Consider the following 20,596-nt stretch of genomic DNA (forward strand, 5'->3'; position numbering starts at 1 on the left):
TTATAGTGTGTGTATATTTCCACTTCCAGGAACTACAATACCAGGAAAGTCAAACCTCTCTCGGCCCAAATGATAAATTTGTTCCTATCGTCCGGCAGTTCCTTACAGTGGCATCCTTCAGCTTGTCTGAAGTTGAGGAGTCATATGTTGAGGCAAAAGACCTGGTAAGAAACCACTTTTTCACCACATGCTCTTTTTGTAAGGTTGTTGACATTTACATTTACTACATACAATAGGCTACTTGCTTTGCTCCATATTTTTGATGACCCTATAGCAGTAGTTCTCAATTAGAATGAAAAAGGTCCAGAATTGTTATGTATTTATTTTTTTAGGAAGTCATAGGTCATTGCGTGGGGTGATTATGTTTTTATGTAGTGTAAGGGAAATCGGCCCAATTAATTATTAAATAAATTCTTGTTCATTATTAAATTAATAATCAATTGACTCATTAATTGAAGGAGACTCAAATTTAATGTTTTAATTAATTTTGAATCAGAACCCCGGAGCACCACATCTATTTTTGATTATTTATCAGGATAACAGATGAGAACCTCATTGAATCAGTCATTAAAATGAAGGCTGTAGCCTTTTTACAATTTTGTGAGTTCTTTTTTTCAGTTTAGAGATTACTGTAAATAATAAAACACACACTTGGTAAACAATCAGGTTTTGATTTTGTGCACGTTATTGTGCATGGGTGGGGGTGTGGTGGGGGTGGGGGTTCCACTGCAAACTGCACACATTCTCATCCACCTCTTTTTCTTATCAGTTAATTATTTGTATAATTAAAAACAAAATGACTCCAGTTTGACATGAACAAAAATTACAAAAAATGCTTTACTTTAATGCATGTAGTTATGTTTATTGCTCAAACACAACCTGTGCTACCTTTAACGTAACCATCCGCTGTCAAGCTAAGGGGATACTCTGTGGTCAAAATTAATAGTGTGATTAATCTGCGTTAATCCATGATTAATGCGATAATTTTTTGTGATTAATTAATTAGTTAACACTTTAACTTTGACAGCACTACTTGTATTACAGTGTTTGTTTAACTTACATCCCGTTTGCATTGTCACATTTCATGGTTTAAGCTTGCCAAAGCACTGCAACATTTTGGAGAAGACTCGTCCAAGCTTCAGCCTGATGAATTCTTTGGGATATTTGACACGTTCCTCTCGTCTTTCTCGGAGGCCAAACAGGCCAACGAGGACATGGCCAGACGCAAAGAGGAGGAAGAAAAACGGGCACTCCTGGAGGCCAAGGTTTGAGAAAAATTTTACTCCACTGCGAGATCTACCTGATCTACAAAAGGCTTGGATACATTATATTAGGCCATACACTATACATACAATGGTAAAAAAATTACACATTTGATAGTAGCGCTTAGTTTTGAGAAATTATTTCAAACGTTTGCAACTCACTTTCACAGATTGCAATGGTGGACAACATTATACATGTATATTATGCTAATAAGATACAAATTTAAAAAGTCATTATTTTTCCTTTCTTTTCTCCAGATGAAGAGAGAAAGGGAGCTGAAGGCAAAGAAAGCTCAAATAAAGGTGGCAGGACATGAAGGGGGGGAATTTGATGACTTGGTGTCAGCACTTCGCTCCGGTGAGGTGTTTGACAAGGATCTTTCCAAAATGATTCGCAAAAAACATCGGCGACAAGAGACTGTCAACAACAACAGGGAGAGACCAGCATCAAAACTCAACCAGTGACATGTCACTGAGGACCACAACTCAGTGGGACAGTGAAAGTGTTGCTTATAGCATTACAGTATAAGACGATGATGTTGTATTGACAGGATTCTACACTCAACAAAAAAAAACTTTAGTTTTTGGTCCCAGTTTTCGTGAGTTGTGGTCAAGCAAAATGTTTTCTACATACACAAATGGCCATTTCCCCAGATATTTTAACAAACCTGTGCAAATTTCTGTTAGGCTACATTCACACTGCGGGCAAATACGACCCAGATCGGATTTTTTTTTGCCCAAATGCAACCTGTATCTCACTTTTTTATGTCAGACTGAACAGCTCAAATCCAATTTTTTTTATATCCGACCTGGGTCACTTTCATATGTGGTCCTAGATCGAATATGTATCCGATTTTTTGCAATGCGACCACAGTCTGAATGGCCAGGTCGCACATAGCCGACCTCTTCGTCATCAAAAGTTCAAAATGCGCTCCGCACGGGTGGTGGGCATTACTCGGGAAAAGTATGTGAATTGGCAACGTTGTTTCGGTTAACAGTTAGTACCACTGATTGTCACACCCACCTTAGTGGGGCAAAATTCAGCAGCAGGGACCGCGCTTAGTAATCATTTTGGTGATCTAACCCCCCAATTCCAACCCTTTAATGCTGAGGGTCAAGCAGGACGGCATAGGCCCCATTTTTATAGTCTTTGGTATGACCTGGCCAGGGATTGTACCCACAACCTCCCAGTCTCAGAGCGGACACTCTACCACTAGAACACTGAGCTATTTATGACGTTATATTTGACTTTAATTTAATCTTCTTCTTTTCCTTTTGGCTTTTCTCTTCAGGGGTCGCCACAGCGAATCAATTGCCTCCATCTAACCCTGTCTTCCGCATCCTCTGCTCTCACACCAACTACCTTCATGTCCTCTTTAACAACATCCATAAACCTCCTCTCTGGTCTTCCTCTAGACCCCCTGTCTGACATTTGGAAACTCAGCATCCTTCTGCCAATATACTCACTATCGCTACTTCTCTATCAACATCCTCAAAGCAAATACTGCATCTGTGGTACTCTTCTTTTTTTTTTTTTTTTTACATGAAACCATACTGCTGCTCACAAATGTTCACCTCTGCCCTCAGTCTAGCTTCAATTACCCTTTTCCATAGCTTAATTGTGTGGCTTATGAGCTTTATTCCTCTGTAGTTGCTGCAACTCTGCACGCCTCCCTTGTTCTTAAAAATGGGCACCAGTACACTTCTCCTCCACTTATCAGGCATTTTCTCACTATCTAAGATCCTGTTGAAAAGCCCAGTCAGAAATTCTACTGCTCCCTCTCCTAGACACTTCCATACCATCAGGACCAAGTGCCTTTAACTCTTCATCCTCTTCAATGCCATTCTCACTTCATCCTTACTAATCTTTGCTACTTCTTGGTCCACAACAGTCTCTCTTCTATTCTTCGTTCTCTCTCATTTTCCTCATTCATCAACTCAACAAGTACTCTTTCCATCTTCCAATCACACTACTGGCATCTGTCAACACACTTCCATCCCTATCCTTTATTTACCTAATCTGCTGCACGTCCTTCTCACATCTGTTTCTTTGCCTTGCCAACCTGTATAGATCAGTCTCTCCCTCAACCTGTATAGAAGATCAGTATCTCCCCCTTTACTGTCCAACCTAGCATAGAAGTCATAGTAAGCCCCTTGTTTGGACTTTGCCACTTCTACTTTCACCTTACGCTGCATTTCCCTGTATTCCTTTCTACTTTCTTCAGTCCTCTCAGTGTCCCACTTCTTGTTAGCTAACCTCTTTCTCTGGATCCACTTCTGCACCTCCTCATTCCACCACCAAGTCTCATTATTTCCTTTCCTTCCAAATGACACACAAAGGACTGTCCTACCTGTCTCCCTGATTACATTAGCTGTAGTTGTCCAGTTATCTAGAAGCACCTCCTGACCATCCAGAGCCTGTCTCAACTCCTTCCTGAAAGTCATACAACACTCTTCCTTTTTCAGCTTCCACCATTTCGTCTTCTGCTCTACCTTTGCCATCTTTGTCTTCCTCACCACCAGAGTCATCCTACACACTACCATCCTATGCTGTCTGGCTACACTCTCACCTACCACTACTTTGCGGTCGCTGTTCTCCTTCAGATTACACCGTCTACACAAGATGTAGTCTACCTGTGTACTCCTACCTCCACTCTTGTAGGTCACCCTATATTCCTGCCTCTTCTGGAAGAAAGTATTCACGACAGACATTTCCATTCTTTTTGCAAAGTCAACCACCATCTGTCCTTTTGCGTTCCTCTCCTGGATACCAAACTTGCCCATCACCTCTGTTTCCAACATGTCCATTGAAGTCTGCACCAATGAAAACTCTCTCACTTCTAAGGATGCTCTTTCATCAAGGTCCAACCAAAAGTTCTCTTTCTCCTCCAGCTCACGTCCTACCTATGGCGCAAACGAACTAACAACATTGATCATCACACCTTCGATTCCTAGCTTCAGGTTCATCACTCTATCTGACACTCTTTTTACCTCCAGGACATTCCTAACAAACTCCTCCTTCACGATAACTCCTACTCCATTTCTCTTCCTATTCACACCATGATAAAATAACTTGAACCCTGCTCTTAAACTTCTAGCTTTGCTCCCTTTCCACCTGGTCTCCTGAACACATAGTATGTCCACCTTCCTCCCCTGCATCATGTCAACCAGCTCTCTACCTTTTCCTGTCATAGTCCCTACTCTCAGTCCTAGACTCTTGGTGTTCCTCTTCTCTTTCTTCCTATGAACACACCTTCCTCCTCTCCTTCTTCGACCAACATTAGTCCAGTTTCCACCGGCACCCTGTAGGTCAACAGCACCGATGGTGGTCGATGTTAACCTGGGCTAGACTGATCCGGTATGGAAGTCATATATTTGATTTGCATGTTTGATTTGGCCAAAGTTTTACGTCGGATGCCCTTCCTGACACAACCCTTTGTATTAATCCGGGCTCGAAGCGACACAAGAAGACACTGGCTTGTGCCCTCTTGCGGATACATTTTTTACTTAAATTTAATCCCACTTGAAAATGAAGTATAAAGTCGACATTTGTGGTGATATTAGTAATTTAGCCACGCAGAGGACTCATTTATTACACGTGGCAATAACGTGACGTCATCGATAGGAGAGGTTGTAGCGAGTATTGACTAGGGATGAGTACCTTTCACATTTGAAACCGGTACTGTTCCAATAGTCTGTACCTGGGAATTGATACCGGTACTCAACGGTACAAATTGTTGGTACTTTTGACCTCTCTCCTTTTTATATATTTTTTTGATTTGCTAAATTTTATTTAGGGTGGTAGTAAATGTTTATCATTGTTTATTTAATAGTACAAAAAATTTTTTTTAATCAATTTAACAATTACCTTTCAATATAGAAAACTTGAGAAATAAAAAATAAAATACATTTTCATTCAAATGAGCTAGAGAGGAATAGTAAAAATGTAGGTTTAACATTTTACAATTACTGAAGTATAATTAATAAACATAAGTTAATATTACAAAAAAAACACAGTGTGAATTTAAGTTCTGTGCAATGAACAACATTCCAGCATGATTGCATTCAGTGGGGGAAGATCGGCGCCGACACCTCCCTCCCGTGCGTTGATTGTGCATGGACATGCCAGCTTCTGCGCGGGGAGGAGGCTTTCATACTTCATAAACTGCAGTATATTTGTTTGGCTTGGCGGCGCAAAAATCTCGCTCGTTTCCTAACCTGGAAATGTAGGCGTCCCCGCGCCGTTCACGGCCCGGCCAGAACCAGGTTGCGTGCACGCTGCAGGGCAGACCGAGGCGGCGGTCGGTTGCTACCGCCGGCTGGGCTCCTGCGATCTCTGACAAACCGCACCCATGCATGTGAAATCCTGTGCGAGTGGGTGATGTCAGTACGCTGGTGCACGTATAATGTTGCGTTCAAGTGCGCCATGGAAAATCGTCAACTCTTCCACTCCCGCACACTCACAACTTTAAAAGACATGCTTCGGAACAGAAACATGGCACCGTTTGAATTTACATGAATCGGTGCTCTGAAGTACCGACCCAAATTGGTCCATACCACAAAAAGTACCATCTTCGGTACCCATCCCTAGTAGTGAGTAGGAGTGTTAAACAACGGAGCCAAGTGCTGCCGCTTTATTGAAATCAGCTTTCCTTGTCCTCAACTCTTCACTTTTAACATGCGGTAGGAAAGTGAGCAGGCAATTCAACTCCTCACGCATCACTCCTCTGTAAATATGAGATGGTAAAGATATTAGCCTCGACGACGGACTTGTAAAAGTCCATGGCCCTGACACTCTGGACCATTCGTATTTACTTACACATACACAATGTTGTGAGTGACTTCGTATCTTCATCTACTCATGCGGGTCACTTTGCGGACACATAACGTTCACACAGCAGACTAACTGAGGTCTCATTTAATATGTAATGTAAACGCTTACTCAAAAAGTCAGATTTCACCCAAAAAAATCACAATTGTGCATTAAGCCCTGCAGTGTGAACGTTAGGGATGGAAATCGAGAACCGGTTCTTGTTGAGAACCGGCTCCCAGTGTTTCCTTTCCAATTCCTTGGCATCGTTTGCTGTTTTTGCTAACGATTCATTCATCGGTTCCGTGTGGGGCAATAACGTCACAACATGCGCATCATTTCTGTGCGCGTCGAGCAACAAACGCTCGAAAGTTTGTTAATATCTTCAAAAAAAAACTAACAAAAGGCCAATTTGTAATATTTGCAAATTGGATATTTTGTCTAAGGGAGGAAACACTACCACTATGCAAACGCATTTGCACACACAGCATGCGATTACCGTCTGAAGTGTTTGGGAGCGCTCTGGGGTCCGGGAGGGAACAACCCAGCAGCAACGGCCGCCAGCAATGCAAGCATTCTCTCCTATCAACAGTCCAGGTACTCATGGTAACTATATTAGCGCCTGTTTGCCTTGATGTAAAATGTGCCGTTAGTGACTGTTAATGTTAAATCCCGTATCTCACTAAACGGCGCCAGCTTGCAAAGGTAAACGCCGCCAGCTTGCAAAGGTAAACGCCGCAGCCTGCAAGTGTTGTTGCTTTTTTTCATCAGGATTCAGTCAAGATTGCAAAAGATGCAAAGACGAACAGAACGAACCATAACTTAAAAGCAACACTCGCTACTTCCACACATTCTGAATCTGCTCTCGAGAGTCACACACCAGTCTTCTTACTGCGTCTGTTTTTCAGTGCTCAGTTATGAGTGTTGAAATGTTACTGGAGTTGGACATTGTTGTCACAAAATAATCTAGGTTGTATTTTGTAAATTCCTACAGAAGATTATTTAAAAAATTTTTTTAGTTATGTTTATTTTTAAATCTTTTTTTTTTCTTTTTTTTCTGGGGACCCCATTGAGGAGTCCTCAAATATGGACCTCTTAAAATTTCACTGTTGGGTTTGTAAGGCCATGTTACTTTTAAACATGCCTCTTGTCTACAGATATAACTAAGACATTAAAAAAAAAGTAGATGCTAATCTGTTTATTCACATTTTTTCCCAAAAATCGATAAGAGATTCGATAAAGAGCCTTCATTGAACATATGAACACAAAGAAAACACAATACAAGTCTAAAATATATATTGAAGTAAAAAAGGAAAAAAAAAGTTTATATATTCAAAAGGGATAGGAAGAAGTTAAAAGCGTATCTAGTCTACCCCTTATTCGTTTTATGCTAATAAAATAAGGTAATGTATTTCAACAAAAGTAAATGTATAAACCTAATCATATACAAGTGCACTTTAACACAAACACACATTTGCCAGCGACATATGCACACAAAATCAACAGACACATACCACAATACATCTATAAATCACATCCTCATACTCACATATACAATTTTCATTACACTCATACCAATACATCCAAAGAAATTACAGCATATGTACATTTTTAACAGCTCATGACTGATGTAAGTAAAAAATAAAAAAACTTTGCTTTTAAACTTTTTTTTTTTTTTAATTCAGCAAGTGACTGACATCTTTTCAGGTCAGTTCCAAAATCATTCCACAAATTAACATATTTTACAGAAACACACCTTTGCTTAATATTTGTTCTTGTTTAAAAAAAAATTTAGACACTTGTACCCCTTATGTTATAAGGATTTTCTCTCATTTCAAACAGCTTCTGAGTATAGTGGCAGATTAGATTGTTGTGTACTTTATATATTATTTGTGCTATTTTAAATTAAACTAAGTGGTATAATTTAATTGTATTTTATTTAATAAATATAGAATGAATTGGCTCTGTATATTTTGATCGATTTATAATTCTTATGGCTCTTTTTTGCAGTTTGAAAACAGGATCGGTATTTCTTTTATATGCGTTTCCCCAGATTTCCACACAATAGGTCAGATATGGTAATAATAATGAATATAATATAGTGTATAGTGATTTCTTATTCAGGACATCCTTAGTTTTAGAGAGTATCCCTTTAATTTTTGACATTTTCCTTTTGACATTATCTATGTGTGACTTCCAACATAATTTTCATCAATAACTACTCCAAGAAATGTATTTTCATACACTCTTTCTATTTCAATTGGATTATATATATACCATAATTTTGACCTGTTGTGTGGTTTGTCTAGTACAAAAATATATAAACTTGGTTTTGTTTAAGTTTAATGATATTTTTTTAAGTCAAACCACTTTTTTTTATGTGTTCAATTCATTCTCCACGGTAGTCAGAAGCTGCTTCAGGTTCTCTCCTCCTAGTAGAGTTGTGTCATCGGCGAATAAGACACTTTTGAATATTTTTGAGACACAACAGATATCATTTATATACAATATAAATAAGTTGGGGCCTAGGACAGACCCTTGGGGAACTCCATGAGTACTCGAATTGTTATGCAGAATTGAAAACTGAATCGTAATCGTAAAAATCTTATCAATTCCCATCCCGAGTGAACATAGCCTAATAGTGAGTATTTCTTCTTTGTCGCGATAATCCATCCCACCTCACAGGTGTGGCATATTAAAATGCTCGAATAGACATCAGGATTGTGTTGCACAGGCTGGTCACAATAAAAGGCCACTCTGTAATGTGCAGTTTTGCTTTATAGTGAAGATCTGGGGGGTCAGTATCTGGCGTGAGTACCATTTGCCTTACGCAGTGCAACATACATACATACAACATGCATTCGGATAGAATTGATCAGGTTGCTGTCATCTGTGAAGAGAACACCTCTCCAACATGTCAGACGCCATCCAATGTGAGCATTCGCCCACTCAAGTGGATTATGACGACAAACTGGAGTCAGTTTGAGACCCCGAAAAGGATGACGAGCATGCAGATGAGCTTCCCTGAGACCGTTTCTGACAGTTTGTGTAGAAATAACTTTTTTATACAAACCGATTGGTGCGGCAGCTGTCCAGGTGGCTGGTCATAACACCATCTTACAAGTGAGCATGCGGGATGTGAAGGTCCTGGGCTGGGATGGTTACACGTGGTCTGCGGTTGTGAGGCCGGCTGGATGTACTACCAAATTGTTTGAATAACCTTTTTAGATGGTTTATGGTATAGAAATGAACATTGAATTAAGGGATTGCAGCTCTGGTGGACATTCCTGCAGTCAACAATGCCAATTGCATGTTCCCTTAAAATTTGTGACGTGTGGAATTGAGCTGTGATAAAACTGCACAGTGCAGTGGCCTTTTGTTGTGGCCAGCTCAAGGCACACCTGTGCAATAATCATGCTGTCTAATCAGTATCTTGATATGCCACACCTGTGAGGTGGAATGGATTATATATTTTAGGGAATTGGCTTTTTGTGTACGCACAAAAAATTCTAGATCTTTGAGTCCAGCTCACAAAAAAATGGGAACATAAGAAAAAGTGTTGTGTTTATATTTTGGTTCAGTATACATAAACCTATGTCCAAAAAGTAAGTAGATAAACTAAGTTGCAGTATTGGAATTCCATTTGAAATTTGATTTGGGGCTCAGCATTTAGCAACGCTTACTTATCGTGCCTATCTTCTCTAGCTTTGACTAATTCTCAATTACTGCATTCTTTCCATACAAGCCATTACAGTATATTATGTAATTATGTAAATATGTAAATTGGCACAATTCTAGATAATAATGGTCTCGTATATTGTAATGAACTCCAAGATTTGTTTTGTTTGCCAGACACCAATGATGGCTAAATGTCACATATATAAAATACAAACCATTATTTGTAATAACCATACAGTATTTAAGATAAGAGTTTTACTCCAGAGGAGAAATTCAGCTCTTACACCAGTTAAAAAAACACTAACAAAAAATTTAAAAATTATGAATAAATAAAGTCCTTTTTTTTTCTTTTCTTTTTTTAAACATACAGTACCTCTTTGAAAACTTAACACCAGTCAGTGGTATCAAAACATTCCAGCAGAGCTTCATGCCTTTTTTTGGGTGGTCTCAAGATGTATGAAGTTGTGGTTAGATTACCGTGAAGAGGAACCATACGCCCACATATGCACATAACACTGGCATACATTTATTATAAAAGTATGAGTTTGCATACTTGCCATATTTCCCTCAGAAATCCTGCTAATGTTTTAGACAAAGACAAAAATCAACGACATTTTTGCTTGAATTACAGTTTTGAAAGCTTAAATTGTAGTTGCAGTTGTTTTTTTTAAAAGCATTTTTGTTATTTTATTTTGTTAATGAAAATGCTTTTTTCAATTTTAGTTTTACTTAACTAAAACAACGTAAGTAAGGACACAGACATATAGTCATTTGGCTTTATAATTCTATAGATAATGACAGACAAATGAATTTCCCTTTTGGGATTAATAAAGTAAGTGTTCTGGATTCAACTTAATCATAAGAGGTTTCTGGATCTTCCCAACACACAACTACCGTCAGGCCCCCAAGGTGTTCAGATGATACAGAAACCTCTCCGAACACTTTATATGCATGAGGGTGATTGAATAAAGGTTACATTTTTATTTTTGATGAACTGTTCATTGTTGTTTGTAAAATGATCATTTTAGTTACAGTAATTGTATATAAAATGTGACTTTTTCAAGTTATTTTTGTTCAGTGCTTTGTTGAATTTAATAAAGAATATTATGATTAAGTTGAATCCAAAACACTTTATTCATCCCAAAAGGGAAATTCATTTGTCTGTCATTATCTATAGAATTACATAAGGGTGAATGGATAAAAGTTTCATTTTTGGCTAATTATGCTTTTAACTACAAAGTGAAACATATACTGTATCTGCCTTCTAACATTCATAAGTCTATCTTAAAGCTGTTTTGTTTTTTACATGAACAACAAATGCGCCATTTGTTAATAAAGGCTTTCGTGATCTTACTTTTTTCAATTGGTGTTCATCCTTACATTATGCTACAGCGCATTATGCAAGCTGTATAAATAAAATAAAGCACAAATTACAAATGGTATAATTTGTAACAGCAGTTACCATGACCGTATTCAGCTCTTTAATTCCTGATATCACAAAATTCACATTGTAATATGATATCTCTATGATTCACACCAATTCAGTTACATTTTGAGGAAATTTCAACAAGCAAAACATTAGTGTAAATGAAGCAATGTGATTGATACATTGGGTTCTGTTGAGAAGCAATGCCAAATTTAGGCAAGATGAGAGTCGCAGAGATTTAGGCAAAAAAGTGTTCATAAATTACTGTTTTACAAATGTTGTTTGTTTTTGTAAATGGGAAATCAACGCCTTCTTAAAATAATTGCCTAAGTCAATTTTTTCAGATTTTTCAGGAAACCAAAAAATTAACCATTTGCATTATAAGGAGATTTAGGCAAAAAAAATTGCATAAAACAAAAGACAGGCAATTATTTTAAGAGGGTGATCATGGTACTTCATTTATATAGCACTTTTCCAACTTACAGGGCCCTCAAAGCGCTTAACATTCGACTAGTCATTCACCTACTGATGATGTAGCATCAGGAGCAATTGGTTCAGTATCTTGCTCAATGATAATTCAACGTGGTCACAATGGCTTGGGATCAAACCCACAACCTCTGGGTTGCGAGACGACCACTGTACTAATCAGCCACGCCACCTCGTAATAAACAATTCAGTCTGATCTAAGGCTAGGCAATATGGCTGAACGTGTATTTTTCCTTAACAGTAATCTTTCACATCAACCTCATGATTTACAGAAAACACTTTACTTTAAAGTGTATCTTAATAATGCATTTCAAATAGATGCCTTCTTAATGTTTGCAACCTTTCCGTTTACCTTTTGAATTGAACACTGCTGATCAGAAAACAAAAACAATGTTGGAATATGTATGATGGTTGGATCTTTAAATAACAGTGACATGAGGAAAACTACGGTAATTCCCCTTTCCTCGTCTTCGACCCCAAGCTAACACTAGAAGGTTTAACTGTCATTGCCTGAAACAAGCAGAAGACCATAAAACTATTTTTTTGGGGGAGGTGCATTTTGATTACTGCGTTCTTTGATTATCATAGTTAGTAGTTATTATTACTCACAAGTTAAATTAACTGGGTGCACTGTTGTTGAGCTGTAACTTGTTTGTGATTTTGGAAAAGGGAGTTGTGCACCTAAACAATATCAACAACACAGCATGTACGTTTCAAACATACTGTAAAAGACAGCAATACAGCATCATCAAAATTAGGTAGTGTTCAGAATAATTTACCTATTCTGCTTTCCTCCTCCTCATATTGGATTTTGTAGCCAGAACATTTTGGGAAAAGAAAAAAAACATTCACAGCCTGAAACCTGAGCACAATTGACATTATATTAATATGTTATGTCATATTATGAACTTTGAAAACATACCAACATTACCTTAAAATGTTCCTCTTTGCCACATTGTCTTCATGGGACCTGCACATCTTCTTCCTCCCCATTAAGCCTGTGCAAAGTTACATCCATGTCACTAGTTTAAACACTTGGATGTGGTGGAAGTTAGTTTACCTCAGCTCTTCTAATACTTTGTGGGTGTTTGTTCACCTGACTGTTTCCTTTTCATGGAGTTGACATCCAGCTCAGGACAAGGTACATCATGCCTTCCAAGTTTGGATAAGTAGTGAATTAATAATTAGCCATCTTGATTTGAAGACGCTGCGACAACCCGTATTCCACATGGCTCGTCAAAACAGTACCAACAACCTGTACATGAACAGAAAATATATTAAAAGCAACGAAGTACAACATCTACATATTTGTTATATTACAGTGTGAAACTATGGAGGAAAATATGGTGCAAAACTAACTTGTAAAAAAAATGTGTACCTGTAGAAAAAAGTCAAAATTTGTATCTGTAAAAGTCGTGATTTGTACCTGTAAAAAAAAATAAAAAAATTGTACCTGTAAAATTTTTTGAATACTAACATTTATCAAGAAATTATAATATTTAAAATAAAATGATTCAATACAGAGGATAAAGGTTTGAGGTTAAAATACCTGTAGCGGCTTAAAGATCCACTCGCAGTAAAAACGGTTAGTTTTCATTTTATTATGATAGTAAGAGTACAGATGCTTGAATATAATGTTAGTCAAATACAAGTAGCTGAGTACTGTCCACTTTTGGTTATAGGTTTAGGTTATCTTGTAAAACATTCAATAGGGTTCTGTAGCTCTATAGTAATTTTCACATCTAAGCAGCAGTTTATGAGGTCTTTTTTTTGATTATTTTTTTTTTTTACAGGTACAAGCTATTGATCGTATGTTTACACTGGTAGGCTTCAAATCTTGAAATAAAAATCGTGACTTCAATGTGTTCAGTTTTCGTGACATGAGATGAGCTAGCTAGCTAGCACCGGATTACGAGCTATGTTCGTACAATAAATCTTACCTTCATACTAAAACTTCTTTCTTTCTGCCCACTTGGAGTGCTCTGCATGTCAACTAACGTTTAAGCTGTTCCACACGGTGTTCGTAAATTGAACCATGTTGAAATTTTCACGCCTGGGACGTCCTCTTCTTCCAAAATGACGCGTAAACTGGTGTGGCTACTCTGTTTGTTTGGAATTGCGGACTTGTGCATGGGCGTCATTTGAGTTCAACCCACTGTTGTTTGCTCAACCAATGAGGTTGAGCTTTAGCCTGCCCAAATCCTCCAGAGCCCGCCCTCATCTTCTACGAGTACAAATCACGGCGCTCTACAAGTACGAATCAGTTTTGCACCTTTTGTAGCGAGATATATGGTGCAAAACTCACGTGACTGGACAGCAGCAGAAAAAACACTTGTGACTCCTAGTGGCGACTTCTTTGACTACAAGTTGTCATTTCTACAGGTACAAATCACAACTTTTACAGATACAAAAAAAATGTGTACAGGTACAAATCACGACTTTTACAGGTACAAATTTGTTTTTACAGATACAAATTTTTTTTACACATACACAATTTTTTTTTACAGGTACACATTTTTTTACAGGTACAAATCACGACTTTTACAGGTACAAATCACGACTTTTACAGATACAAATTTACACTTTTTGTACAGATACAAAAAAAAATTGTACAGGTACAAATCATGACTTTTACAGGTACAAATTTGTTTTTACAGATACAAAAAATGTTTACACATACAAAAACATTTTTTACAGGTACAATTTTTTTTTACAGATACAATTTTTTTTTGTACAGGTACACATTTTTTTACAGGTACAAATAACGACTTTTACAGATACAAATTTAGACTTTTTTTTACATGTACAATTTTTTTTTACAAGTTTTGCACCATATTTACCTCCATATGAAACTAATGCAATGTTCATCATTAACTCAATAATTAATATAAAGGTTCTTACTTGCCTCACCAACTGAAAAACCTGCTACATGACAGATGACACCTCTCTGCTTAGTTTCCTGATGAAAGGAGTTACAGTGAGAAGAAAAACAAGTTACAGATAAACTTTGTTAATACATTTCTACACCATTACACTTACTTTAAATTCTAAACCTGACAACATGTAACATATTCTTCTATTGTTATTCAATTTTCTGTCTTCAACTGTTATGATAGCATGTTAAAAATAACTTAAATAAGCTTCATTCATGTACTTAAGCACTCATGACCCATTTCAGTGCAGTTGGTTAGCTTACTAGCATATATTAGCAACAGTCAAATCACCTCTAAAGACAACGTAGCTACAGGAGTGGTAACCATTCTGTTTGTTTTATTTTAATGCACATTTTAGCAACCTGAAACACTGCCACTTTTAGATTCCCGCTCACAGCCACAGACTCAAAAGCACGGCTGTTGGCAAGTCGAGATTCTTCTTCTACGTGTTGTTTGTCTGTCTGGTTAGAAACATGGCGCGCCACCTCGTGGCGTAACTGTGAAACAGCGATCCAGCAAGCCAACTTAGATATTATTCATTCATTTGCTATTTGTTTTATTAAATTGAAGCGAAACTCTGGTCAGATGGAAAGTGATTGTCTCGATAGCGCCTAACTAAATAATATGGCATTAAAAGAATAACTACTGAGGAAAATTCTAGATAACCACAAACAGCAGTGTCTGTGTCAAATAGACAAGACCAAAATTTATATGAAGCTATTAAATATCAAATGTAAAACGAAAGGGAAATAATATACTTACTCTTGAATCACAACAAAAATTGGTGACTGCTGTTTACCTTTGAAGAACTTCTCACCGGCACGTGACATGCACATACTTTGCACATTTAAGTACAATAAATACAAAGTCTGATTGTTTGAGCAGAAACTATTGATTGGACCTGAAAACAAAATTAACATAAAACTAATACTGTTGTTGAATTATTAACATTGTTTTTCAGTTTCAATTTATATTTTAACCATTTTGAATTTAGTTATAGCTGTGTAGCTCAATGAATAGAATTGTCTATTGTATTCTTATCTGTCTCTTTCGCCTGAGAAGAAAAGGGCAACGGGTTTCTCTTCCACTGTTATCTATAAGGGAGTGTAGTCTAGTACCGGTCTCAGTCGGTTGAAGAATCCAAGGACAGGCTGATGTGTTATTGTTTTTCTCTAATCTGATTTATACCTATGGGAACTTGCTGAACTTGCTGATGGGAGGAGACTTTTCGTATTCACCCACTTTTCAATAAATAATGATGTGCAGGAGGAGGAGGAGCACACTTTTGAACAGAACACGGTTTGAGTGTCTTCATTTGTGTGACCAGAAGCTTCTGTTATAATGATACCTTTACAAAGGGACTTCTTCACCAGAATCTCACCATTCAGTTAATTGAACACGCAAAGAGTAGAATACAAATATCATCTACTCTAACAAATGGTGATCCCCGACGCTGAATTATAACGAATGGTGACCTCCGACGCTGTATTCTAACGGATGGTGGTATTTTGACGTAGAGCAAGCTGCGGCGTTTACGGACGGGCGGAACTTCTAGGCCTAAATAAATAAAGTACGGTAAGTGGAGACTTTTATCCACGTAGGGAGGTTCTGTCTGTTTGGGTCCGCTGCAGCTAGTTTTTCGTCTTCCAAATTGTCTAAAATTTTAAATGAGATCTGTGTGAACAAGTTGTAGTTTGATGTCGTTCTATTGAGAGTTGGGATAATTCCTACGATATTGAACTAGACACGTCGTGGGGTGGTGCATTTTTAAGTGACGTAAGTGCAGACCTAGAGAAAAAGCTTTTTTTACGCAGGATGAAGTAGTGATTTTTGTTGTTGTTTTGTTTTGTTTTCGTCTCGCTACGAAGAATCCTTAGACCATAATATATATTGAATAAAAGGGTTGCCGGATGACGTAAGAAGTCTTTCTTCTACTAAGGATCGCGAAGATTATGGTATGCGCTCTGCTTTTTTAGCAGTTTGGCCGATTGGGGACTAATATCGATATTTGCTCATGACTCTTATTGAGAACGTCCATTTACACGTAATATGTTTTTTGAAAAAGCGCCTGTTTGAAATTGAACAGTATTGAGGGGTCCAGGTTGATTACAGCGATAATTGGATTTTGTATCACTGTATTTGCAATCGAGAGATTACGTGATTTAGTTTAAATTTTGGCGCTCCTACTTTTGTAGTTTTGAGGTCAGGATTACCGTATGAATTCCTTTTGTTCTACGGTTTAATTCGATAGCGCGTGACGAGTTATTTTGAAAATGAGCGCCTTGCAAAAATTTTGCAATATATGGAGAACAGTTTAGCTCAGCGGGATTGGATAACCGCTGTGTATAAACGAGAGATCACATGATTCTTATGTGTGTCTGTTGTGTGGCCATATGTGTTAACCTATTGAACTATTATACTAAAAGTGAGACGTCACTGTATTGATAAATATTAATACTACTTGCGTAGAATATAAACCGAAAGTAAAAAATAGCCTACAAAAATGGAGGGCGATTTCGACCCGGATACAGAATGGTTTGTCCTGAATGCGCTTCCGGTTGATAGTCGGGACTTGTGAGTCGCAGCCATGCGGAAAATAAAAAACGTCGATGAAAAATGAAAAAAACAAACTATGGATCGATTGTATGAAAAGCCGTCGCTGGACAAAATGGTACGAGGGACTTTTGTATTTTCTTTGATAGATGCTGGTGATGATGGAGTGGCTGAATTTGATGCTAAAATGACTCCAGCATCTGTGGAGCAGTTCACGGGTGATTTGTTTGAAGTTAACCCGTTTACTGAAATCACCGTACAAAACTGCGGTTTAAATGCTATAAGATTTGTAGACAACGAATTGATAGAATAAAACCGTTTATTATTTTCTAATGACTAAAGAGTGTGTGCGTATGTATTTGAGTGTGTGACCTAGCTTCTAAAAGGTGGGGGCTATTATTGTGATTGTGAGTGAGAAATGTGATTTTGTTTGTTTTTCTTCAATATCTTTAACTAAGTTTGGTGTTGTTTTTGTGTGAGATGAGACTGGTGTGATAGTGACGTTTGTTTTATTAATGGGAATGTGGTAAAATAGGTTTTGCGATGTATAATGTTAAGATCCCCCCCCCCCCCTGTTTCTAGGTTAGAAGAAAAGGAGGGGGCTGTGGGTTAGAGCATAATGTGTCCTCGTAATGGGACTTTTTCTCTTTTTTAGGTAAGAGAGGAATGATAAACAATAAAAAATAAGTAATAGTATTTGAAAGATTGTGTTGAGTTTTTGTAGAAGAATATTAAATTAGTGTTTTATTTTATTTTATTTTTTTTTTAGTGACTGAATTGATAGTCTTTTACACTTTAATAATTGATGAAGATGGTTAATTTGTTAACTTTCCCTTTTCGGGACAAATGAATGAAGAATAATGATAAAATAATAGTATTTTGTGTTGAGCTGTGTTGAGTTGACATGATTGTGCCTACATCTGTACAGCTGTGGCTAGAAGTAAGATAGTTGAATAAGAAGTTATGAATGTTTTTGAAATTGACATAATGATAATGATTTTTAATATTTGTTTTTTCTCTGAGTGTGTCATTTCAGAAACTGATGTTTAAGTTCCAAGGCAGATGAGGGTTTGATGGCCTTCACTGATTACAAACTGCGAACGGGATGCGCCCCAGCTGCTGATACGTTGTATTTGCAAGTATTGCTAGTAGCTATTTTGAAGGGGTATTTAAAACTAAATATTTACAAAAAAAAAAAAAAGCTGTTTTTTACGAAACATTTTTGAGAAAGCAGGAAGTGAACTGTCTTGCTATCATCCCATTTCCTCAGTCTGGCATTGTAGTGCATTGGATCAGCCGGGTGCATTCGTTGGTCGAGGTGAGCGCCTGGAAGGACCGAAAATGTGTCATCGGGTCCACATTGCAGACAGCGTCTGAATGGATGTGGCAGAGATCAAAGGTCAAAGCCGCAGAGCACAGTCTTCTCCTCCTGTGCCTACAAAAAACATGATGCTCAACTTCCACAATGCCCAGTGACTGTGTACAAGCCTCATTACAGAGATGTCTCCTCTCATCGCTGATACCTGCTGTACTTTGTCTGACACAGCCCCGCCCTGAACATTGACTTTTGAAAGCTGGTGGTCTGACTAGGATGCGACCCTTCAATCAGTGAAATGCTGCACGGTATATGCAAGGCATTTTTAATGTGTTGAATGGGGAACTGTGGTCTATAGCAAGGTATTTCAGGAAATTGAAAACGACATATGTGAATTTGAAATGAGGGATTGAGAAAATGTATTTCAATCTGTAGCCTACTAAATTTTTGCCTATATTTTTGGGAGAATCAGTTTCTGAATTGGTACAATGGGAATTTTATTAATATGATATGATACGATATACTTTTATTTTTCCCGTGAGGAACTTTTTTCTGGACTTCGTCCAGCTGCAGCTACAATATAGAAAAAATAATAGAATAAAATGAGTAGTAATAAGTAAAAGACTAACTAAGAAGTTTTCACAGTGGTATATATTATTAATATATATATTATCTAAGTATATGTTTTATATACATAATATTGAACCATGCATCTTATCGTACTGAGTTGATGCTATTTAATAAATAATAGCGAGTTTGATGGTTAATTTTAGATTATTTTTTTTTTCACAGCACTGTGATTTATGAATCCCAGAAATATTTTTTGTGCTGTGTTTTTTACGAGCCCCACTAATCTGTAAAAGAGGTGAGGTTGATTAGCAGTTTGCTCTTTCGTTTACCTCATAGCCTGATTTAGAGGGTTGAGTTATTTACTACGTCTTTTGAGTTATGAGGTCTCTATTTTATCCTCCCTTTATCTTGACGTGTTTGAAAAAATCAGTGGATCTTTCTCAAAATGAGGGAGTTTATGTTTAAGAAATTAACCAATGTAGACGAATTAGTAGATTAAAAAATGAAAAGGTTTTGAAGTGATAATCCACAGTTTGAATATGAAGAAATCTACCAGAGGAAATTGAGCGGAGCAAAGTAAGTCTGAAGCAAGCAAGGACAATAATGCATATTCGCCGGATGAAGGTAATTATATTATATTATATCTTTTATTTTAGAAAAATGTAATGTTTGGAGCCCAGTGTTTGCAAAAGAGTATAGATAATATGAATATATGATATGCTAGTAAAATGATTCCTTTCAGGATGGTGAAAGGCACAGTTATGCAAATTTAGAACAAATTTAGTCGTGGTAAAAAAGTACCTATTATTGAACAAAACCTATTTAAAAAATAAATATTTACAAGCTCTGTCTTATATTAATGAATGAGCGAATGTCATTCAACTCAATCAAAGGCTGGGCTCTATTTCAATGTCACAAAAATAGATATTTTCCTGTTCCAACAGCACAGGACCTACGGATCTTAACCAAATAACATTTACTAATCCCAACTAACAAAAACTATCAGGGTTTTTCCTCCAAATAAAATTTATGTGGGTTTATGAGAAGACTAAAAACATATTCCGCTCTCAGGTTGATGACGGAAAGGAGAGACGAAATTCCACAACTGGTCTACAAGGCTGCCGGCTATCTCATCAACTGATGATCATCAATCTTATCACCTCCGACCTGGGAGCCACGTCAGCTGACCCAGTGTTCGGTTCTGGAGCGGCCGTTTGGACATCGTTTTGACATCATTCAACGGATCAAGTCAAGTGCCTTTTCCTGGGCAATCATCACGAGAATCACATTTGCAGGCAATCTATTCTGGGGATCTGCAAAAAGCTGACAACGTCATATTCTCATTCAACAAAGAACTTCATCACGAGATGGCTTCAAAGAACACATATTCGTCTGCCGATACATTGCGACACTTTTTAATGAACAACATTTTATGTTAAGCCTCACATATGTTATGCTTATTCCACTAAAAATCTTTTAAATGTATCAAATTGTTTTTTAATGACATATGATTGCTAAACTACCTCCTCTCCTGCTAAAGGGATGTTTTAATGACAATTATTT

General features: G+C 37.3%; 1 protein-coding gene across 2 annotated transcripts in view; it reads left to right on the forward strand.

Moving 5' to 3' along the window:
- Window positions 1-11,103, forward strand: part of daam1a (dishevelled associated activator of morphogenesis 1a) — a 99,893-nt gene extending 88,790 nt beyond the window's left edge. The window contains exons 24-26 of one of the 2 annotated variants that reach the window (XM_086094208.1): window positions 30-164; window positions 1,095-1,265; window positions 1,521-11,103. In XM_086094208.1, the coding sequence (XP_085950334.1) occupies window positions 30-164; window positions 1,095-1,265; window positions 1,521-1,727 (513 nt within the window). In that variant the 3' untranslated portion in view covers window positions 1,728-11,103. The remainder of the gene's footprint in view (window positions 1-29; window positions 165-1,094; window positions 1,266-1,520) is intronic. The other variant, XM_086094209.1, reaches the window with a different exon arrangement.
- The last annotated feature ends 9,493 nt before the right edge of the window (window positions 11,104-20,596 follow it).

The sequence above is a fragment of the Leptonotus elevatus genome, chromosome 14 (assembly GCF_054856555.1).
Source record: "Leptonotus elevatus isolate MCC_2025b chromosome 14, RoL_Lele_1.0, whole genome shotgun sequence".
Classification (NCBI taxonomy): domain Eukaryota; kingdom Metazoa; phylum Chordata; class Actinopteri; order Syngnathiformes; family Syngnathidae; genus Leptonotus; species Leptonotus elevatus.